Below are 21,295 nucleotides of genomic sequence, written 5' to 3' on the forward strand. Positions count from 1 at the left end.
GGTCGCTTGGGCGGGGCTTCGTCAAGCAATGGAAGCGCCAGCGATACAAGAGATTAAGAAACCGCGTAGCCCAACTCACACTACAAGCTCAAGACTATTCCAAAACACTCGAGCAGCAAAACTAGAGCTCGTTTTGTGACCAGCTGAAGGGCACTGTCAGTACCAAACGCACAGGGCATATACTGCGCCACCTCATTTACAACAGAAAATCCGGATCCATCACCAACACCAAGATGCATCGACTAATCAGAAACAGTGATCTAACACCCTGTGAACCCCTCCACTCTATCAAGACCCACCTCTTAGTTCGGTCACCCTACAGCGCATCCGGCCCCTATCAATTGAATAGACGGGGCAGCCCAATAGCGAACTGGATGCTCCTTTCACAGAATCCAAAGTCCAGCAAGCACGGTGCACTCAAAACACAAGCCCAGGTAGAGGCAGGATCGCCAGTCGACTGCTCGGAAACTTGGACCAAGACAATCAAGATTCGCTCCTAGAACAGTTCAGTCGCCACTGCCATGGGACCAGGGCACCTTTCCGGCCGAGTGTAAACATTCAGACATCACCCAAATTCTATATCCCAACAAGCCGACTTCGCCAATGTCGCTTCGCACCGTCTCGCTATAACCTGGTGCATTGGAAAACTTTGAGTCCCTAGTGCATCAACGCTTGGGAGACACATAAAAGCAGAACTTTTTCCCTCACCATGTTTGGCTTTCGTCAAAATTTGTCAACACAGGATGTTCTATACAAATGAGAGAACAGATAAGCTCAGTCGCTCGACACCCAAGACGGTACTGGTCCTCGATATAAAGGGGACCTTTGAGAACGTCACCCATCAAGTCATCCCAGAAAACCTCGTTACCGCCTACTGCTTATCCAATTGCGTAAGGACCTTCTTCACAAATATTTGTACGGCAACACTCCGACTCGGCCCACATAATTCGCCCACCTTCGGCCCTCTGGCGCCAAAGGTACATCGCAGGGCTTGGTTATTTCACCCCTACTATTCAAGACTAAAAATATCCAATTCCACCTCGCGATGGGTCTGGCGCGACCTTCTTGCCTAAGCTGCAAACTACTATAGCCCAGCTCACCCACCTCATTCGCCGCATCAGAAACAAACAAAAAAATTCGCATAAAAGAACAGGACAAGTGGTGCGTCGTACAAGCCTTGCTCCTCAGCAGGCTCACGTACGTATCCGCGGCACGCCGTTCTTGGCCCTCAAGCCTCAAAAGCACGTTAAGTTGGATTCGATCCTTCGTACGCAAAACTACAAAGCGGTACTAGGACTTCTTTATTACACCAGCAACGAGAAACAGTTTCCGCTCCCTCCGTTTCTCCGTGGCGCGAATTCGCTTCCCGTTGTGGTTTTCTTTACTTTCCCTTCCCTCTGGCTGCGTGAATGTCCCACCGCACACCGCCAAGACTGCCATGTTTGGTAGCGAGACTCGCCAGCAGTGGTAGTCACCCCCGAAAGTTCGTCTTAACCGAAGAGAACGTGCAAGGCTGTTCGTCTTAAGCGGATTTTTTTTTTTTTTTTGCCTTGGGTCTATGGAAAACCAAACAGACGTTCCCAGGTTGTCCTGCATAAGCGAGAATTCGTCTTAACCACGGGGGTTCACTGTAATTGTTTCGTAAAACATTGGGTATGCTCGGCAAACAGGGTCACGTAAGACAATGTCGGTTACGCTAATCCGCAGTGTCGTTGAGACAACCCCAAAGCGCCGGACTCCTGTGCAGCTATAACAAGCACAGTGCGCGCAGTACCAACAGCCGTACGCACTGGTACTTCTAAGTTTACGTGTGCTTTCGCGAACTTCCACTGTTGCACCCCACCATTCTTACTGCTATAAAATGAATATGCATCACAAGCGAGAATAGCTCTTTCTACAAGCTTATAAGTACTGCCCAACTTGCGTTTGCTTTTGCCGGCCTCAGCCAATCGTACAGCTGTGCACGTTCTAGTGCGGGAAACGAGCTAGTGAGTCGCATGGCCATTTCCATTTTTTCCCTAAATATTTAGCTTATTTGAGCGAATAATGGCTGACGATTACTATGTCCCCTAATGTGAAATTCGTGCGCAGCGCGAACTTCAGTGTTCTAGGTCACGGCGCATAGGAAGTGACCACGTGATCAGCGAGCGCACGGCGGCTCGCGCTACTATGCTGTAATCTCGCAGTGCGTCGCCGCCGCCGGGCATGTTGCAAATCGTGTTTGAAGCTCCCGCGCAAATGTCACGGGGTTCGGATGAGCCACGCAACGAGCAGCATGTCTCACTGCCTCCCCCTCACACTTTCGCCAAGCGTCGCTGCCGACGAGCGTCTCGTGCGCGCTCAGTATACTGCCCTCCCCCTCACACTTTCGCCGATTTTCCTCCGCGGTTTTCCTCTCTCTTCGATCGCTCGGTTACGACACCGTCGCCGCAGTAGCGGTCGCCAATGTGCTGCGTACTAAAATGGTGTTAGTGTGATCCTAACGAGGCAAACTTTCGAATGAACCAAACTTGCGTTTTGACTGCATGGCCCTTTTAAGGCCAAACGCCACGAGCGGCTGCGCCTCCACAAACCCCACACTAACACTTTAACACCTCTGGGTTGCGCATACAATGCCATCCTATCGCACTGCCCGCATTCCAGAACGATCAATCCTCCGCCTCACCCTACTCTTAGTAACCAACAGGCTCATATCTGGCGCCGGCTACAGGCTGGCACTTACTTCAACCACACGGTTCTCTCCCTCATTTCCCCCATCACTCGTCCAACATGACCTCCACACCCCGCAACTCCCCTCTCAATACTTGGTGCGCTCATGCCCAGACATCCCAAAACCACTTCCCAACTCTGTGGTGGGAGCTGTGGGAGTCTGTGCTGACCAGCTCGCCTGCAGAGAACAACAAGCTCTGGTCGACCGGGCCTCAGAATCAGCGCGGGCTCGCAGCCTACTGGATTGGGTGGGCTAATTCCCCTCTTCATCATCACCAGCCTATCTACGCCCAGTGCAGGGCAAAGGCCTCTCATATCAATCTCCAATAACCCCGGTCCTGTGCTAACTGCGACCAATTTATCCCCGCAAACTTCTTGATCTTGTCTGCCCATCTAACCTTCTGCCGCCCCCTGCCACGCTTGCCTTCTATAGGGATCCACTCTGTTACCCTTAGTGACCAACGGTTTGCCTTGCCTTCGCATTACATGCCCTGCCCACGTCCATTTCTTCTACCCATATTACTCCTTTCCCATTCTTAGCTCAATAAACGTTCATTATTATTACTACTATTACTATAGCCGATCGAGTTTCTCGCCTGTAGGACAGTTTGACGAGCACTCTTAGCGGGTCCACTCCGGGATCGGGCTCGTCCGGCCACGGGATGCGCAGCTTGGCCATGAGGTCTCGCAGCATCTGCTTGCCGACATGCGCGTCGTCCTTGCCGGTGGGGGCCATGCAGGCGTCGAACATGGCCAGCGCCTTGGCACCCGCTCGCAGGTGACCCTTGCCCGACTCCAGGGTCTCTCGGAAGTCGGAGAACCAGTCATGCAGCGCCCTGGCGGCCAGCGCAGACCCGTAGCTGCTGCCCTCGCAGCGATGGCAGGGCTCGAGCGCCGAGCAGGCGAACGCGTTGAAGTCCTCGCACGGGTCGACCGACTCGTTCAGCGATGTGGAGATGAGCTGCGCGTGCCGAGTGCAGTCCTGCGGAGATGGCGCCACCTGGCTCTAATAAAGGAACAACTATGTACGCTCTTTTGAGCACGAAAAAAGGGGGTGAGCTAAGACAGGGTGCACACATTTTCTGTTCCAGCTGGAGAACGTGCACATAACCAGTTATAAACGCGCTAGAGTGATTGAGAAAAAAAAAGTAGTTGATAGCCGCTGCCACCCCACTCCCGTCCGATGATGACTGACCCCTCCGAGAGTACCATCTATCAATGGAATTGCCGGTCATATAACAGCAAAAAAGCCCACCTCGATCATTACATATGCCAATCTCCCCCAGACGTTATTGCCCTCCAGGAACGCCAACCCCAACGCTTCGTGGTTTCGAATGTTTCACCCAGGATCCCTCTCATCGCACACAGTGTTCGTCTCTAAAACGTTCACGGCGCAGCAGTATGATATCCCTTCATCCATTAACCACACTTTCGTCGAGATTCTCCCAACTCACCCGTGTCAACACAGCCTCTTTATCCTCAACGTGTACAGTCCCCCGCAACACTTAAGGTGGCGGTCCCACTCGATCGGCCCGCACTGCCGGTTTTGGACGATGTTTGCGTAGGCGCTGTTGCGCCCCAGTTGGCACCACATTCATGGCTAATGTATCATTAGAAAGCAGAAGTCTTCTAGATTCCGAACTCGCTTACCGGTCTATTCCAGCTAATTTGGCTTTAGAAGGAGAAGCCAATTTGCAAGAGAGAAAAATTGTATTTTTGCTTTTTTTGCTTCGGGCGGTGCAAGAATTTGAGAAAACTATGCGACGTAATTACATGTAGTTTGGTATGTGCATAGAATAGATGTCTATGCAGTTAGTTACGTTGGGAATTTCCGTTTCAGCAAATAGATTTTGTTATACGGCCGTTTGAAAATAGCTAAAATAGCGCAACTTCACTCGCGCTAAACTTTTACATGGATTAATGCAGAGCAATGTGTTTTCGTGTGCGCGTTGCCAGCATATGTATTTGTATACTGCCGAAATTTCGCTGCATTTCGTTTAGCGGTTTTAAAGTTATTTTGGTCTACATATGGCAGTTTACACGTACACATGGGTTTTCTGGTGCAACTTTTCTGCGTTGCTGCTGAAGACGAAGTTTCAATATTTTCACACATCAAACTTGAAGACCTCCTTTACTCATTTACGTTCAATTTTTGCGCTGTGATAAATAGAACACGTATAAACTGTTACTGAAATTGGCTGATTTTCATCACGCCGGCCGAAGCGCTCAAACGCGCCTATTTACGTACACACACGGAACTCCTAAAAGTGCGTTACATGGAATATACGTCGATGTCATATCTTTATAACATTACCAAGTAAATGTACAATTAACCCTTTTTTATTCCTGTAGCGACGATTTTACAGCCATAACAGCGTTGAAGTTTTATGTGGCGCCATCCAGTGTCGAAACTGTAAAGCTACTTTGTTACGTTTCAGCTTTCTGCTACCGATGGCGCGGCCAAACGCACTATTCGAGGGAGCCTCAAGGCGGTACATTCAGGCTCCCCAGACTTTTCGCCTCTTCTTTGTCGTGGTGCCGATACTGCCGACACTCGTTCAGTTTTTGCAGGCCTCTCAAGCTTGGACGTTCCCTGTCTTCCCTATAGGCGGCGTAAAAATCGACGCCCCACGTGACCAACCTAAAGCGCTGTTTTCGACCATCAAGCCCACCAGACGGCGCAGGCAAAATGTTACTTTTGGTATAGAATACAAAACACTCATTCCGTGACTCAAAGAGCCCACACAGTTCGCTTACAATGTGTTATTTAAAAATACTATTAACAAGTTCCGCATCAAACATCCGTTGAGCAAAAATGTACGCAACTTTTTACGAACAGCCGACTGGTGCACCACCTCGTTTCTGAATTCGCAACCACAAAGCCGCCAATTCAAATTGAAACCGCTGCAACGGCCGACCGTTTCAATGTGCGCGGAGCACCGGTTTCGTGACTGTTATTGCTGTTATGTGCTTTTGCGTCCATCAGTTGTTGAGAGGACTGGCAAAACACGGGAATTGAGTGCTTGTGGCATGACAAATGTGGGAAATTCCGCATCGGAAGGCAGCTGTCGAGGCCAGAATATTCGATTCTTCCAACAGAAGGTGAGTGTTATGCACTCCGCTAGAAAGACGGTGCAAAGGAAACCGTTGTCGCCGTCAATACTTCATTTGTGCCCTTCGTTCGAAATCTTAGCGCAAGTGAACGAGTTGTTATGGCAAAAAAAAAAAAATGTTGTCACGAAAGCGACGTACAATTGCAGCGATCGAAATGAAATGATAGGTCTCTTTTTTTTGCCTGCTCAGAGCAGCTCTGAGCAGTTCCAAGCAGCCCCAAGCTGCTCCCGCCATAGATGTTCTATGGGCAAATAAAATACGGAGCTGCTTGGAGCTGCTCAGAGCTGCTTTGAGCAGGCAAAAAAAAGAGACCAGATGTCCTGGCCTCTGTAAACTTGCGGATGTCAATAAACGATTTGTTCTCACTTGCTGCTCACTGTGGTCTGTGCCAGTCGAGGCCATCTGGTCACCTGGCGTAACATCACTTCACTAGCGCGGCGCAAGTAAACACGCGACCAGCGTGCCAGCCAGGAGCCAGCAGGAGCAGCCACGGCCGGACTCGACGCCCCTTTCGCGCGCGGGAGGAGGAGAGTTGAGTCCGGCCGTGGAGCAGCGAGCCGGCGGCCGCCGTGCGAGGGCAGCCATGTTATTAAGGAGCTCAAGCGGCCTGTGCAAAAAGCATCCGCCATGTTTACAAAGCCGTGTTTACAGCGCCATCAAGCGGGCGTACTGGGTAGTTCACGACGCCGCCACTACGCTTTTTCTTGCACTACAGGCAAAGCTAGACCTTTGCTTCTCTAAAATCCTCCCTGTTCTGTGGTTTTTGTCGCCACGCCGTGCGGTCTGTGCGAACTTCTGTGGTAGCAAATTTGCTCGGTATCTCTGGGCATTCTGCACCGCCGTTGTCCGGTGGAGTACAGCGGTGCGACGTTTTGTGATCTGCGATGGGTAAAACCCGTAAAACGCCAAAACGTTTGATAAGGCGTAAAAATGCATCACAAAGTCGCCGAGCGCAAGTGAGAGCGGCCGCAGCTTCCTCATGCAAGTAAGGATTTTCTTTTTGTGTTCATTGCACGCAATCTCGCGCTAACGCGCTGCGAGTGTTATTTCTGTTCAGCCTTTGTTGTGTTCTGGCGGAATATGAGGGTCCGCATGAGGGTTCGCATGTGTTGGGGATGTGAAAAAGCGCGCTTAGTTCTTACCACGATTTTGACCGGCGTGGGGCTGCTAGTTTTACCTTTCAATGCTAAAAGCTCTGGGTGATTTGTTATTCGGAGCCTAGCCACCGCTTGCTGCCACCGCTTGCACTTTTATTCGCGGCCCCTTCCCATTGCATGTGACCCGGCCACCAATGCCTGGCCGTAAAAATGCAGAAGGTAGCCATATATGGCTGGCGTCTCGCTGGCGTCGTGAAATCCCCCCCCCCCCCCCCCCCCTACCCGTCGTGAACTAACCGGGCTCGCTCGCCGGCGCGCGCCCGGCGTGCCCTGAAAACTCTCCGTCGTCGCTGCCGTAGCCGTAACATCTAGGCGTCGTGAAATAGCCGCTTGGCTCCTGCCGTACCCGTAAAAGCTACGCGTTGTGAAATAGTCGTACTTACGCCTCTGCTTACGGACGTTGTAGTTGGGTGTTGAAATCTTGCCGAGCTCTGTTTTTTTTTTTTTTTTTTGCCGCATTTAGAACTTTTGTAATAACTATACTTCACGCCCGCCTTACAACTCAGTTGGCTAGAGCAGTCGATTTTGGTTTTACCCAACCGGCTGAACCGCTACGGCTCACTGAAGCCAAGGCCGACGCAGCCAACGCTAGGGTTACGTCCGATAATCTGTAATTATTATAAGTGACTATGGCTGCACAAAGCTAGTCTGTAAATTTTTTTGTAACCACTTACTTTTGATGAATCAACTTTAACTTTCAAACTTAAAAAAAACAAGCGGTTTTGCCTTTGCATAAATATCAAGAAAGACTGTTTTCTGTTCATGTTGCCAAGCAGGCTTGGGGTAGCAGCTTGGAGTTCCTTCCGTACTTAGCTAGAGGTAGTCCGACCATTTATAATTACTAAATAGTGATTACTAATTAACAACGACCCTGGCGGTGTGTTCGGTTGGATAAAAATCAACAGATTGCTCTCACGGAGAGTTGCGTTTCTCCTGAACAGAACTTTAGTGACAGCTGCCGTTCCGCAACATTATCATTCCTTATCGTTCCGTCTGGACGGAACGCTAGACAATGCCTTTTTTGTAGTGCTCTTTTGTTCACCTTATCCATAAGCTCCTCCTTTCTTTATCTGGGAACTAGGCGATACAGGTTTTCTGCCCAATTATGGGGTTGCGTCTGGGGTTTTATGTACATTTGCACATTTATATGTTTCCTGACATTTTGTTTTTTCTTGCGATGCATTTTGCTGGTGCACATGTAGTAAAGAGACATTGTGTTTTACAGAAAACGTGCTGAAAATATGCACAAAGCAGTGCCTCTGATGAACACCAACACTGCAACCATCACGGCTGATTCCATCATCACGGCTTTCTCACCCTGTTGTCCCATCCCTGTATTTGATAACCATTATGTTATATTTTTGTCTTTTCAGCTTGCTGTAAGATACAAAGGTCTTTTGCCAGTTTGTGTGCCTCTGTAGGGCTCATGACTTTTGCTTAGTGCAAATAAAGGCCTTTGTTGTTACCCTTGCTTGTTAATTTTTGTTTTGCAAAGTTTTCAGGAAAAGCAGCTGAGTTCGGTATGCCAGGAAACAACATGCAACCGCGAGAGGAACATTTACCAGCCGAAAGCCATTGTCAACGAAACTGGTTCCTATTTCGTGCAAAACCTTCATGTAGTTAGCATGTTCAGTAACCTTGTTCATTTCAAGCGAGTGAAGAAATTTGTGTACCATTGCGCGTTGATTGGCAAGCACATCTTTCTTCTGATGAACTTATTGTAACATTACATAGCCAGGAGTATTTCAAGGGTCAATAAAAGTTCCTTCGCAGCAGCTTTGGTGAATCTCTGCCTCCTGCATCCGAGTATGCCAGCTTTCTTTTTTTTATTCACATTCCAAGCGCAGCAAAGTTTGTATGGAGGCAGCGGCGTTGGAAGTTTTGTCTCCAATAAACAGCTGTGTCAGTGCCTGTACTGTTGCAGTTCGACCTCACGTGTGACCTCAAAACGTGTGACCTCAGTTTGCTGGGAAAGGTGGCATCTAACTTTGTTGGCAGAGCAAAATTATGCAATGATCTTGGCGCTGTAATGACCCCGTTGCTGGACGGAAAATTTTCATTCAACCAAGCACATGCAATATAATTACTGATTAGCTCATTCCTGTCAGATCGAAATTTGGTGACTGGGTGATGGCACCATAAATAGCCGATGGTGGTGGTCAGTGGCGTAGCCAGAAATTTATTTCGGGGGGGGGGGGGGGGGGGGGGGGGGGGGGGGGGGGTTGCGCCCCAACCCTAATGCGTATATATATGATTGGCAGTCAAGATGACCTCGGAAAGCAAAGGGGAGGTTGTGGTAGGCCATTGAAACAGATCAAGAATTTGGAAAGGAAGAAAGAAAGCGAAGAAAAAATGCCCGCCAGGTGGGATCCGAACCCACGACCTCCAGAATACCGGGCGCACCAGACCGGTATTCTGGAGGTCGTGGGTTCGGATCCCACCTGGCGGGCATTTTTTCTTCGCTTTCTTTCTTCCTTTCCAAATTCTTGATCTGTTTCAATGGCCTACCACAACCTCCCCTTTGCTTTCCGAGGTCATCTTGACTGTCAATCCTTATTTCTGTGTTATTTCTACGAGTCCCTCATTTCCTATTCTGATTCGCTACATATATATATATATATATATATATATATATATATATATATATATATATATATATATATATATATATATATATATATATATATATATATATATATATATATATATATATATAACATATATAATTGGTAGTTTTTACAGGACAACATTCAACATTACATTTTAACACATTTGAAAGACAAGAAAACATCCAGCAATAAAAATTTCTGGGGGTTTGAACCCCCCAAACCTCCCCCCCCCCCCCCTCCTGGCCAAAGAGAGAAACTACATAGTGCAAGCAGGCCAAACAAACGCAGAAAGGCTTTAGTTGATGGTGTCGCGTGTTTCGATCTTTTTTTTTATATGTATAATAATTCTGAGCAGCATGTTCTGGCGTCGACAGAGAAGCCAACATTGCCGCCGTGCATACCTCGAGGGTGTTGATGAATGAGCAAGTGGAAAACCGCCGTGGAAAACAACCCCCATACAACCTAACAGCAGCGTATATTTACCTTCCCCCGCCAAATAAAAATAAAACAAGAAAACATCGTCGCGTGTCGCCAAGAGTCCGACCCTCAATCTTGGCCGATTCGTTTCACCCGGCGTGACCAAAGCTAGCGTTTTGGCAGAACTCTTTACTCAGACGGCGCTATTGTTCTCTACATCTGGAAGCAAGTTAGTTCGCTCCTCCAGCACCAACATCCTGTTGAAAGGTTAGGATAAGTGGAACCAGAAGCAAGGGAGAGGAACACCAGAACAAGAGGGATAGCCAGCTGCCTTTGGAAGTTCAGCCTGACACAGGTGTAGGGCAGCGACAGCACCGTGAATAGAGATTTCACTGGTAAAAAAAGAAAAGACAGGTGGCCTCACAAAAATAATAATCATAATAAATCTATAACATGGAAGCGTGTGGACCGAAAACCGGTGACATGCTGAGGTGCAAAGTGATGAACAGAGGTAAAAACGAAGCAACCTGCCGTATAGTGACTTACTGTGAACAGAACAAAAAACGCCATGAACGAGAACGAAATCAACGGAAACGCGAAGAACAGAATCAAAGGATTTGTGGAGACAAATTTATACCCATCACAAAAATATAAATGGCACCGAATAGTCCGTACACGGAAGTGTCCGGGTCCCGCGTAATTAGTTGCCTGAGAAACCTCCGCCACATGGAGCCCAGGGTCGTCCTGATGATCGGCACCAACGACCTGCGTCTGGTATGCACAACAGATGCAATTCTGCCTCTGAGCTAAGGGTATGCTCAGAATTTCTGCATCAACACTGCCATTTTCATTCTTCTTTTTTTCACAGGCCAGAACCATGGACGACGCGTACCAATTGATTGCGGATTTGGAGGTCGTATTGGCGCTGTTACTCGGACGCGGATGTGGTGTTGTCGTGATGACGCTGCCGCCGGTGGCCCGCGCTGCGCGGTCCAGCTCCCACTGGCGAATTCTGAATGCCGTGAACGCGTGGATCCTCTGGCTGACTATGGGTACTATGTCTCTCTTTACGACAGTTTGCGGCAGAGAATAACCTGTTCGTTGCGCTACTTTCACGCAGACGGAGTTGTTGCTCTTGAAATCCATCGCCTCTTTGTGCTGGGCAGACGTCGTGTCCGCTATTGCCTGTACGAGCGGTAAGTTGTCCCGGCTACATTGGTTGTAGTGTAATCAACACTGACACATTTACAGGCGGATGGGGTCGGACCGGCGGCTGGACATGGTGCACTGGAACGAAGAGGCGATGGGTCATGTGACGATGGTGCTGAGGGACGTGATCGGCGCCTGAACACACCCTCCTCCTCTTCTCAGCAAAAAAAAAAAAAAACTGATAAGTATCAGTTGCACTGCTTTCAAAAGAACTCGATTATTTCGCAATCTGTTCATACGTAATTTCATACCGACCATACATTTAGGACTCAATTTCCGTTGCAAAAGCACGTAGACTCGAAATTTGTTTGTTTATTTTATCCTTTACCTAGTGATTTTTTTTTCAATTTCACTTCTATGTCCTTTTTCCCCTTCAGGTATGCATAAACTTCCTTAGTACGTAGAAAAAATATTTTTATAGCTGAACTAAGTGTCCTGACCGCCATTTCACCATTTCGTTTTGCTGGCCGCATCCGGCATGATTATTTCAAGCGTAGTTATAAATAATCAAAATTAGTCCCGAGAACACCCCATTGTATTGACGAAACATTCCCGTGATATTTTATAACGCGCGTTTTGCTATTGCACTACCATCACTGCCCCATTGCAGGTTAGCTTGGCTCTTCTTATAGATCATTTGTTTTTGCTCATAGCGTGCACATATCTCACCCATTCTTTTTTTCCTTTTTTACAGCGGAGTTCGGCCACGGCCAACTCCCACCGGGAAGCAAGGGTGGGTTGAAAAGCAATTTCCTGCTATCTCCTGCGCTTGCCTGTTGGAGCTGAAGCCGCTGAGCGACGTATATGCTGAAGCTGATATGGTCTTCGCACTTCGCCCCCCCCCCCCCCTCTCATACCACCAGCTGCAATATTTATGTTGGAAGCTAAATAAATATTTCCTCTGACTCGGCGTGCTATGCTCAGTTTCATCCGGTGTAAAGCCGTGATTGCAGTGCAAAGCATGTGGGTTGAAAGGTTCTACGAAATGTTGACTGCCGCAGTGAGATGTTGGTTATATTTTCGAGGCGATCACGTGGGATGCCACAAAGACATGTGATGTCGGAAAAAAAAATTTCGAACAGTAGCACCAGGATAAATTCAACAGCGCACCTGTCGCTTCCTTTGACCGGACAAAATGCTTTCGGCATCTTTTGACCTCTATATTGAACATGCATGATGAATTACGTTTGGTGCCGGAAGGCAAAAATAGAAGACAGGCCATCTGATACTTGCGCATATGGCGCAGTTTATTATATTTGCAGTATTATGTATGTAATACGATAAAAAAACTTTTGTGCCAGACTTAGCTTGCAACCCATACTAGGGTCCAAAGGTGTTCTGATTCCGGCTAAAGTTGCCATGACATCAACACAGAGGACATTATTGCACAGCGGGAAAGACGAGGATAGAAGGAAATACGCAAGGCCCGTGCCGACGATTTAGCGGCGGTTCATTGAGAAAAACCGCCTGAAATATATCAAGAGGCGCCGATAATTTTCACAATATCTCTTTCTTCATTCCTTTACACCGAGCTTTCTTTCTGCTCTTTTAGTAATGTGCGCTGGCAATCTTGGCGACATATGTATTGCTCATTCGTCCAACGTTTCACCCCAAAAACAGTGAAACGTTTAGTTGATTATTCTGTTTTATTTGTGCTACGCGCATGTACAGAGCAAAAGCTCTTCAGCGCGATTTCGGAGGCCGAGCGCCGAGCAACTCGCGGCGAGAAAGAAGGCAGGGCCAATCCAGCAACCCCCCCCCCCCCCCCCCGTGCACGGCGGCGAACAGAATCGGTTGGTCATGGTTCAGGTTCGGACAAAAGGAGCGTCTCCCCTCGCGAATCGCGCCCGGAACATCGCGCCCGGAAAGCCTGTGCCGGTATTTTCGTCCGCCACGGGTGGGTGGCGTAGTCTGGTGGCAAACTCTGAACTAATTCCAACATGGCGGGTGTGGGACCGCCACCTTAAGGATATCGACCCCCTCCTCCTGATGGCTACACAAAAAGCCGGCTCTAACCGTCTTCTTCTGCTTGGGGATTTCAACGCCCCTCACCACTCATGGGGTTATAACCAAGCCACAAGGAAAGGCACTGCCCTCCTTCACGCAACGCAGCACCACGCACTCACGCTGTGCAACGACTTAGCCCTCCCGACCCGTATAGGGAACAGTGTTTCACGCGACACCAACCCAGACCTGACTTTCGCTCGAAATGCCCCTCACCTAGAGTGGCAGAGACTACCGGATACTTTGGGGAGTGACCATCACATTCTGGCGCTCACTATTCGCTGCCTTCCCCTCAAGCGTAAAATTGGTCACGCTACGCTCATCGATTGGTCCTCGTTCCGCAAGGATCCCACCTCCCTGCCAGATGACATCACGGACCTCGAAGAATGGACATCGCAGCTTCTGTCCCTGGTTCAGAAGTACACAAAAGTTATCCCCCTCACTACAGCCAATCCCTCTGTGGACGCCCATCTCGCACATTTGTGGGCAGCCCGACGAGGCTTAGTAAACCGCTGGAAGACGCGCAGGCACAATTGCTCGCTAAAGCGCCGCATCGCTCAAGTCACCCAGCGTGCCTCGGAATACGCTCGAACCCTTCAAACCCAAAATTGGCGCTCATTCTGCGACGAGCTGCAGGGTACGCTTAGCACAATACGTGCGTGGCGTATTCTGAGACATCTGCTGGGCTCAAAACACTCCAAGACTGCCACGTATCACCACATTCAAAGTGTGATTCATAACTACCCCCATCCCCCTGCCCACCTTCTAGACACCCTACGCACGAAGTTTTTTGGTCCCCCGCAAACCCCGCCACCTCCTCCATCTAACGACTACATGGGTACACCGAACCCTGCGCTTGATGCCCCCTTTTCGATTCAAGAATTGAAGCAGGCCCTCACCCGCATCACGCGCAATACCACCCCTGGAAAAGATCGAGTAACAAACAAGACCTTGCGAAATCTCGACGAAGACACCCTCAACTCCCTTCTTGCCCTCTTCAACAAGCACTGGGCAGCCGGCACCCTTCCTCCTCAGTGGCGCCACGCCGACATCACCCTCATCCCGAAACCACACAAACCAATCTCCATTGACAACCTTCGCCCTATTTCCCTCACATCATGCCTGGGTAAACTCTTCGAGCACCTCCTTCACTCCCGACTTACGGCATTCCTGGAGGACAATGACCTCTATCCTCATACCATGTTTGGATTTCGAGCACACCTGTCTACCCAAGATGTGCTTTTACAACTTAAAGAGCAAATTATCGAAAACTTAAGCAAAACGCACCCCAGTTCTATACTTGCATTAGATGTACAAGGAGCATTTGACAATGTCACGCATGCCTCAATACTCCAGGACTGCAAACAACCAATTGCGGGGAGGCCACATACAACTTGGTCCGGGCCTTTCTCAAGAACCGCACCGCAACGCTTCATATTGGCCCCCTCCAGTATGACCCTTTCTCGACTCCGCCGAAAGGAACACCACAGGGTTCTGTAATATCTCCACTCCTTTTTAACATAGCCCTTCTTCAACTCCCAGCCCAGCTTTCTGCCATCCCCAACCTTCAGCACGCTTTCTATGCGGATGACTTCACGTTCTGGACTAACGCAGGATCCCCAGGAGATCAGCAAGACATTCTCCAGCAAGCCGTTGATTGCACACTCGGGTACCTGCAGCAGCGTGGTCTGACATGTGCACCACATAAATCCGCACTCCTCGTTCTTCGAGCCCGCACCCGAGGCCGTCCCCCAAACCCCACTCCGGACCCGTCAGTCACGATCGATTCTACGCCCGTTCCCCAAGTGCCCTCACTCCGTATACTTGGTGTGACGTTCCACGCAGATGGCTCTGGGGCGGCGATTCTCCCACAACTTCATGTCACAGCCACCCAGCTCACACATCTCATCAGGAGAATCTGCACCCAGCGCCATGGCCTAAAAGAACCAGACACGTGCCGTCTTGTTCAAGCCCTACTGATCAGCCGCATTACGTATGGTACTCCCTACGTGAACCTCAAACCAAAGGAACATGCCAAATTAGACGCCCTTATTAGGAAATCATACAAAATCGCCCTCGGCCTCCCTGCCTTCACGCCTACTGCCCGCCTTCTGCAATTAGGCATTCACAATTCCCTTTCTGAGCTCCTCGAAGCACAGCGGGTACAGCAACTCATTCGCCTTGCCCTCACCCCTAGGGGTCGCACGGTACTGCATAAACTAGGCTACCCCACTCCTCTTTCTTTAGACACCCCCCAGCGTATCCCTCCGTCACTCCGCGCTCACATCTTCGTGTCTCCCATCCCCAAACACATGCACCCTTCCTTCAATCAAGGCAGAAGACAGGCCCGCGTCACCCGCCTCCGAGCCGAATACCACAACAAACCGGACACCCGATACACGGACGTCGCTCCGTATACATCCCGCCCTGCTCACGCACTGGTTGTCGTCGACTCCAAATCTGTCAATGTTACCTCCCTCAGCATTCTCCACGCAAGCACCACGACGGCTGAAGAGACAGCCATCGCTCTAGAAGCGACCACGGCTTCCTCTAACTACGTGGCAATCCTCACAGATTCGCAACAGGCTTGCCGCAACTACTGTACAGGCCGCATCTCTCCCTCAGCGCTGAAGATACTATCCTCAATCAAGGATCCACCCCACATCCAGATTGTATGGACACCAGGCCATTCTTCCCTCGAGGGAAACGAGGCGGCACACGCCGCTGCCCGCGCTCTTACATTCCGGGCGTTTTCGTCGACGGAAGAGGACCTTTCCGAACCCTCCATCTATCCCCCGGTCCCTCCCCGATACACTGAAATCCTATATCATTATCGCCAACTGCGGCTTCAATACCCTCCTCCTCACCCATCCCTCAGCACACAGGCGGCTCGCATTTGGCGTCGACTGCAGACCAACACATTCTACAACACCACGATACTCCACAACATATCTCCCTCCACTTACCCCTACAACTGCCCTTCTTGCTCCGTCCCAAACACTACCTACCACCTAGTCTGGGAATGCCCCTACTCTCCAAACCCTTCCCCATCCCCTGAGCAGTGGGAGCGCGAGCTGGCCAGCTCACGGTGCGAGGACCAAGAACGCCTCATCACTCGCGCCCAAGCAGCTGCGCTAGCTCGCGGCTATCTGGACTGAGAAAGCCACCCACTTTTATGCTCATTAAATGTTTTCCAATCCAATCCCTGTTCCATAGGAGCCGGTAGAACACGAAAGTGAAATGCGCCTTCACAGGAGCAGTTGAATATTTAATGTGCATTGATATGAACTTTAACATCGCTATTTATATTACGTCGGTATGGCCCAGTTACACACATCAGCGTTAGGCACTGGAATGAACGTAAATCCGACTGAAACCACAGGCGCCCGCAAACCGTCCGTGCGAACGAAACCGAACGGGTTGTCAGCAAATCGTTCGGTGAGCCCACGGTCCGCTGCAGCAAAAAGAGCAGCGGACGGTGTCACGAGCGCGACATTCGCAAGTCGTCGTCGCTGCGTCCCCCGTATACGTAGGCGCTGGCATCGAGGCGCCAACTGTCGGCGCTCAATAGCGTCATGATGCGCAACTTCGCTTTGTCTCTCCTAGATGGCAGCACCATCTGAAGGAAAATATATAAGGCGCATTCGTCGTCCCGTTTACGCCTGTGTTTATAGCGCATTTGGAAACGCGTTTCGTACCTCCCGTTGCAACGAAGGAGTTTGTGGCTAGAATACCGGCGGAGCCGCGTCAAATTAAGTTTTTTCTGGCGATGTCATTTCCGTGACAGATATGACGTCAGAGATCTTGGTGTACCCCGGCATAAAACACTCGTGTTAAAATTCTAGCTGAAGAAATTACTCATGTGGCTCCTTAGTGACGCGTTAGGTTCTCAGCCCTCGCAGCCACGTTTGCCTCGCAGACTTCAGGAGCGCCTGACGCGCACACCTTGCCGTCGCTTCAGGAACCCGTAAATAGACGTTGTCGCACGCCTTTTGCGAGCAGAGTCCATGCACCATGCCAAGCACGCTTTACGGCCTCCCGCAGCGTTGGTGGTCACGTTAGTATTTTAACGGCAGCTTCGGACGCCTGCCACTCCTTTTGTTGTTCAGCAGTTTCGGCATTCCGCCGCCTCGATCACATCCCACCTTCTATTGCCACCCACTCGGCCCTGTAATCGCTCCGCACTTCATTTCACACTGCGTATCAACGCTGACAAACAGCGCCGAGATAACAAATACAGGCTTGAGTACTGTCGCCGCTGGGAAATTCTCGAAACATTCATGTCTCCTTTAAGTGCATTGAAGGTGAAAGCCTGGCGTATATTGAGATGTGTACCTTTTATACACATGCAAACAAGGCGACACAGCAAACACGGTATGCGACCTCCCTTTATCCCTCTTAATCCAATTTTATGTACTTTAATACACTGCAATCCATTTCAATCTACCTTTTTTGGTCTATCCTAGTTCGTATTATCATCTACCTTAATCAGTATTATTTCGCCTACGTCCTTCCTAATTCATTTAATTAATCTCAGGCTGCCTTGACCCCAACACTAATAATCACTACTATCAGTTCCAAATAAATTTTAATTACCTTCTCATATCTGCCATCAGGTATTAATTATTCATCAATTTTATACGCACCAGGCTAACTCCTGTTCCGCTTCTGGCAGAGTGCCCAGTGGTGACGCACAAGGATCCTGCTCTGTAGACGCGGGTTCAAACCTCCCGCGAAAATGTCACGTGGTTCGGATGAGCCTCGCAACCAGGAGTACGTCTCATTGCCTCCCCCTCAAGCTTTCGCCAAGCGTCGTCGAACGTTTGTTTATTACAGATATCCCCGCCACGCCTTTCTTTCCTCGTTCGTCTTTATCCCGGGATAGAAGCTGAGCTTTTTTACTCTGCCTTCATGGCAGAGGAAGAACGATGTCGGCGAGCGAAACTGCAGCTACGAATGTTCACCTTGCGGCCTTTCTCTTTTTTGAGGGGGGGGGGGGCGGTGCAGTGGGCACTTTGCGCTGTACATAACTCCTTTCAGATTCTGCCAAGGGCAACTCTGCCCTACGTTCACGCAGTGCTTTCAAAAATGCTAAGGAGTCTTTTGAAGCGATGACTTTTTTCGCAGCCTCCCCGTCGTGCACGGACATTTATTCATTGCCTTGAGTGTTCATGACGGCACGGCAAATTTTGCGCAGCCCTGATCATCATTTTTAGCTCGGTTAAAAAAAATGGTTGCGGCTTAGCTCAGCTTACCTTGTATATGCAAAGCAAAAGCTTGGTTGAGCCTGGTTGAGTCTTGGTTTCGCTTGGTTAACCTTTGACGTGGCTGTATTGCCGACCACGGCTCAAAGCCGTTCGGTCCCGTGCAACGCTCACAGAAGGAGGGCCGGCTTCGCTTTCATTCTCGCCGAACGCGGCGTTCGTCTTTCACGGCGAACGCGGCGCAAGATGAGTCACATAGCCCGGGGCGTCCCAGCGGCGCATGCGTGGGAGGCTGCGGGTTTTGTCGGCTGTCGAACAGCTTAGCGGCCGCTGACGTCGCGGCCGCCGCCGCTACGTGAGCAGAACGACTGAAAACGGGGCCTTGTTCGTCGCGCCCACAGCGGGCCCGGTTAATCACGTGATGCGCTTCGGAGGGTGCGTCGCCGGGGGTGTGTCTCCGGTCAGAAGGTTAACTTGCGCATCCTTCGCGAAACCACTGGACGAAAGTAGTAAAGCTTTGCTTTAAAACCCCGAAGATAACTTTGAAACACCTTTCGACGAATTCCTCACTATACATTTAATTGGGAAGTAAAGCAGGCCCTGCAACAGCATTCCTAGGTGATCGGTGACGCCATGCCTGCGTCCCATACAGGCAGGCTCCTGAAATCTCGATTGTGGTATGACCATACTCGTATGCTCTCTTTAGTGTCGATCGCTGTGAGGCGAATATGGGGCCGGAAAACTTCTGTACCTGTTGTTCTTATTAATATCTTATATGACTTGTTTATGCTATACGTAGGTAAAATTGCGCCGGGTAAAAACTAATTGACATGGATGACTCCAAAGCAGACTTTTCAAATCTAATACGCGACGCCGCTGCTTTTCAAGTAACAAATTCTATTTAAAGCGGCCCTGTAAAGCGTGCTTTGCCTGTTAGACAAGGATGCACACAGGCGGAGCAAACTTGTTTGCAGAATGGGGCGTCGAAGGAGGTGCGACGTCACCGGGCGCAACTCCTGGCCACAGTTAAAGCGTTTGCAGTAGCCGACCGATTTTTCGGACCTGGAGGGGAACGAAAAATGGTCAGAATAAAAGATCAGTCCGAAAATCCGCGAGTCGCAAAAACGAACTTCATTTCATTTAAGTGGGAGTGATGAAGTCGCGAATGCTTCAGGACAAATATGATGATGATGTTGTGTATAGGTCAGCTTCACCTGCTGCCTAAAAAAAAAGTGGTTTCAAAAACAAAAAAGAAAAAAACTGGTCACGTATGACCCGTTTCCGACTTTCGAGATTGCTTCCGCCGCAGACTACATGCGAAATTATGGCTAGTCTAGCCACCACATTATGGCCTCCAAGATCAAAATTTGTTACCTCAGTGGGAGTCAAGCATATCCCCATCCAATCCGAAGTTAGCCAGGTGGCTTAGGATTCAAAAATGGCGTCGTCATTGATTCGCACGGTGGCTCTGTCACGGAAAATTTTGCCCGGAAAATCGAACTTTTGGCTTTATTTTGTCCGTAATATCCGTTGTTCATATACATTACTCCTATGGGACAACTGGCGCTTCCTCTGGAAAGTCCGGAATATCCAGCAAGTTCGATTTTTGGAGTCCGAGAAAACGGTCGTCTACTGTAAATTGATTTCTACGAATAACTTACATTTGCACTATTAAAACGATTCGATGTGTTAACTTCACCAGTTATTCATTCGTATCTCAAGCTGGAAACTTAAATTACGAGATGTTATGGGGCCGGTGCTTTTTGCGATATTATTGCTTCCGTTTTCCGGGTTTTTACATATTTGTACTTAATTGCGTGAGGGTGATAAGTAAGATGGACATTTTTACAGCGCAGCTGCTTATTTCTAGGTGGCGCAGTGGCTAAGACGTTGTGCTGATGAGCAAAAGGACGCGGGTTCGATTCCAGGCCGCGGCGGCCGCCTTTCTGATGGAGGAGAAAAGCAAAAACGCCCGTGTGTACGAGATTTCGGCGCACGGTAAAGATCCCCAGGTGGTCAAAATTAATCCGGGGCCCTCCACTACGGAGCGCCTAATCGCCCGCGTTGCGATGGCGCGTTAAACCCTACAATCAATCAATCAATCAATCAATCAATCAATCAATCAATCAATCAATCAATCAATCAATCAATCAATCAATCAATCAATCAATCAATCAATCAATCAATCAATCAATCAATCAATACAGGGTCGCAAGGGCGTATTTGTTAAAAGAACCGAGTGCCTTCCTGAGCATGATTTTCGGCCGGCCGCTTCGGAAAATGCGTACTGGCGTAATTTCCGTAACAGATATGACGTCAGGGAACTGTTGGGGTATCTCGTGTTAAAATATAAAACCTGAGAACGAACAACCGTAAGTATAACGTACGCTGTAGTACTAAAGGTTGCTTCTTCGCAAGAAGACCCTGTGTGCAGGGGTGCACCCTTTACAGGCCGCTGGATTCGTTGTAAGGCGTCACTTCCGTGACTTATGACGTCAGCAAAATATTCGTGTATCCGGGAATAAAACATTTTCGTGTTAAAAAATATATTCCCCGCAGTGCATGTGTGCGTACCAGTAAGCCGACTTTAAAGAGGATTGGTGCATAGCGAAACGGTTCAGCCAACGTTCCACAATTTGCACTGTGGATTTCCTGCAACTTTTCTACTCACCTGTCGTCGCGTTCGCCTGTCACGCGAAATTCAATTGGGCTAACTGTTGTTCTGCTGCTACCACTGCACTAAGGTAGCGCTACGGTAACGCGCGGCGCATTCATGACTGCTTCCAAAAACCGTCTGATTGAAATTCAAATCGCCTGTTCCGAGAAGCCGTGGTCAAACGCAGTAGGTCCGCCGCGCCTGCGGTACGTCACA

At 49.4% G+C, this 21,295-nt stretch overlaps 1 protein-coding gene across 1 annotated transcript in view; it reads right to left on the reverse strand.

The window, feature by feature from the left end:
- Positions 1-3,175: 3,175 nt before the first annotated feature.
- The window catches only part of LOC144153296 (uncharacterized), a 24,788-nt gene continuing 6,668 nt past the window's right edge, over positions 3,176-21,295 (reverse strand). The window contains exon 4 of the mRNA XM_077684947.1: positions 3,176-3,691. Coding sequence (XP_077541073.1) covers positions 3,251-3,691 — 441 coding nt within the window. The 3' untranslated portion in view covers positions 3,176-3,250. The remainder of the gene's footprint in view (positions 3,692-21,295) is intronic.

Source organism: Haemaphysalis longicornis, unplaced genomic scaffold (assembly GCF_048455015.1).
Source record: "Haemaphysalis longicornis isolate Haplotype H1 unplaced genomic scaffold, Haemaphysalis longicornis Haplotype H1 scaffold_9, whole genome shotgun sequence".
In the NCBI taxonomy this organism is placed as follows: domain Eukaryota; kingdom Metazoa; phylum Arthropoda; class Arachnida; order Ixodida; family Ixodidae; genus Haemaphysalis; species Haemaphysalis longicornis.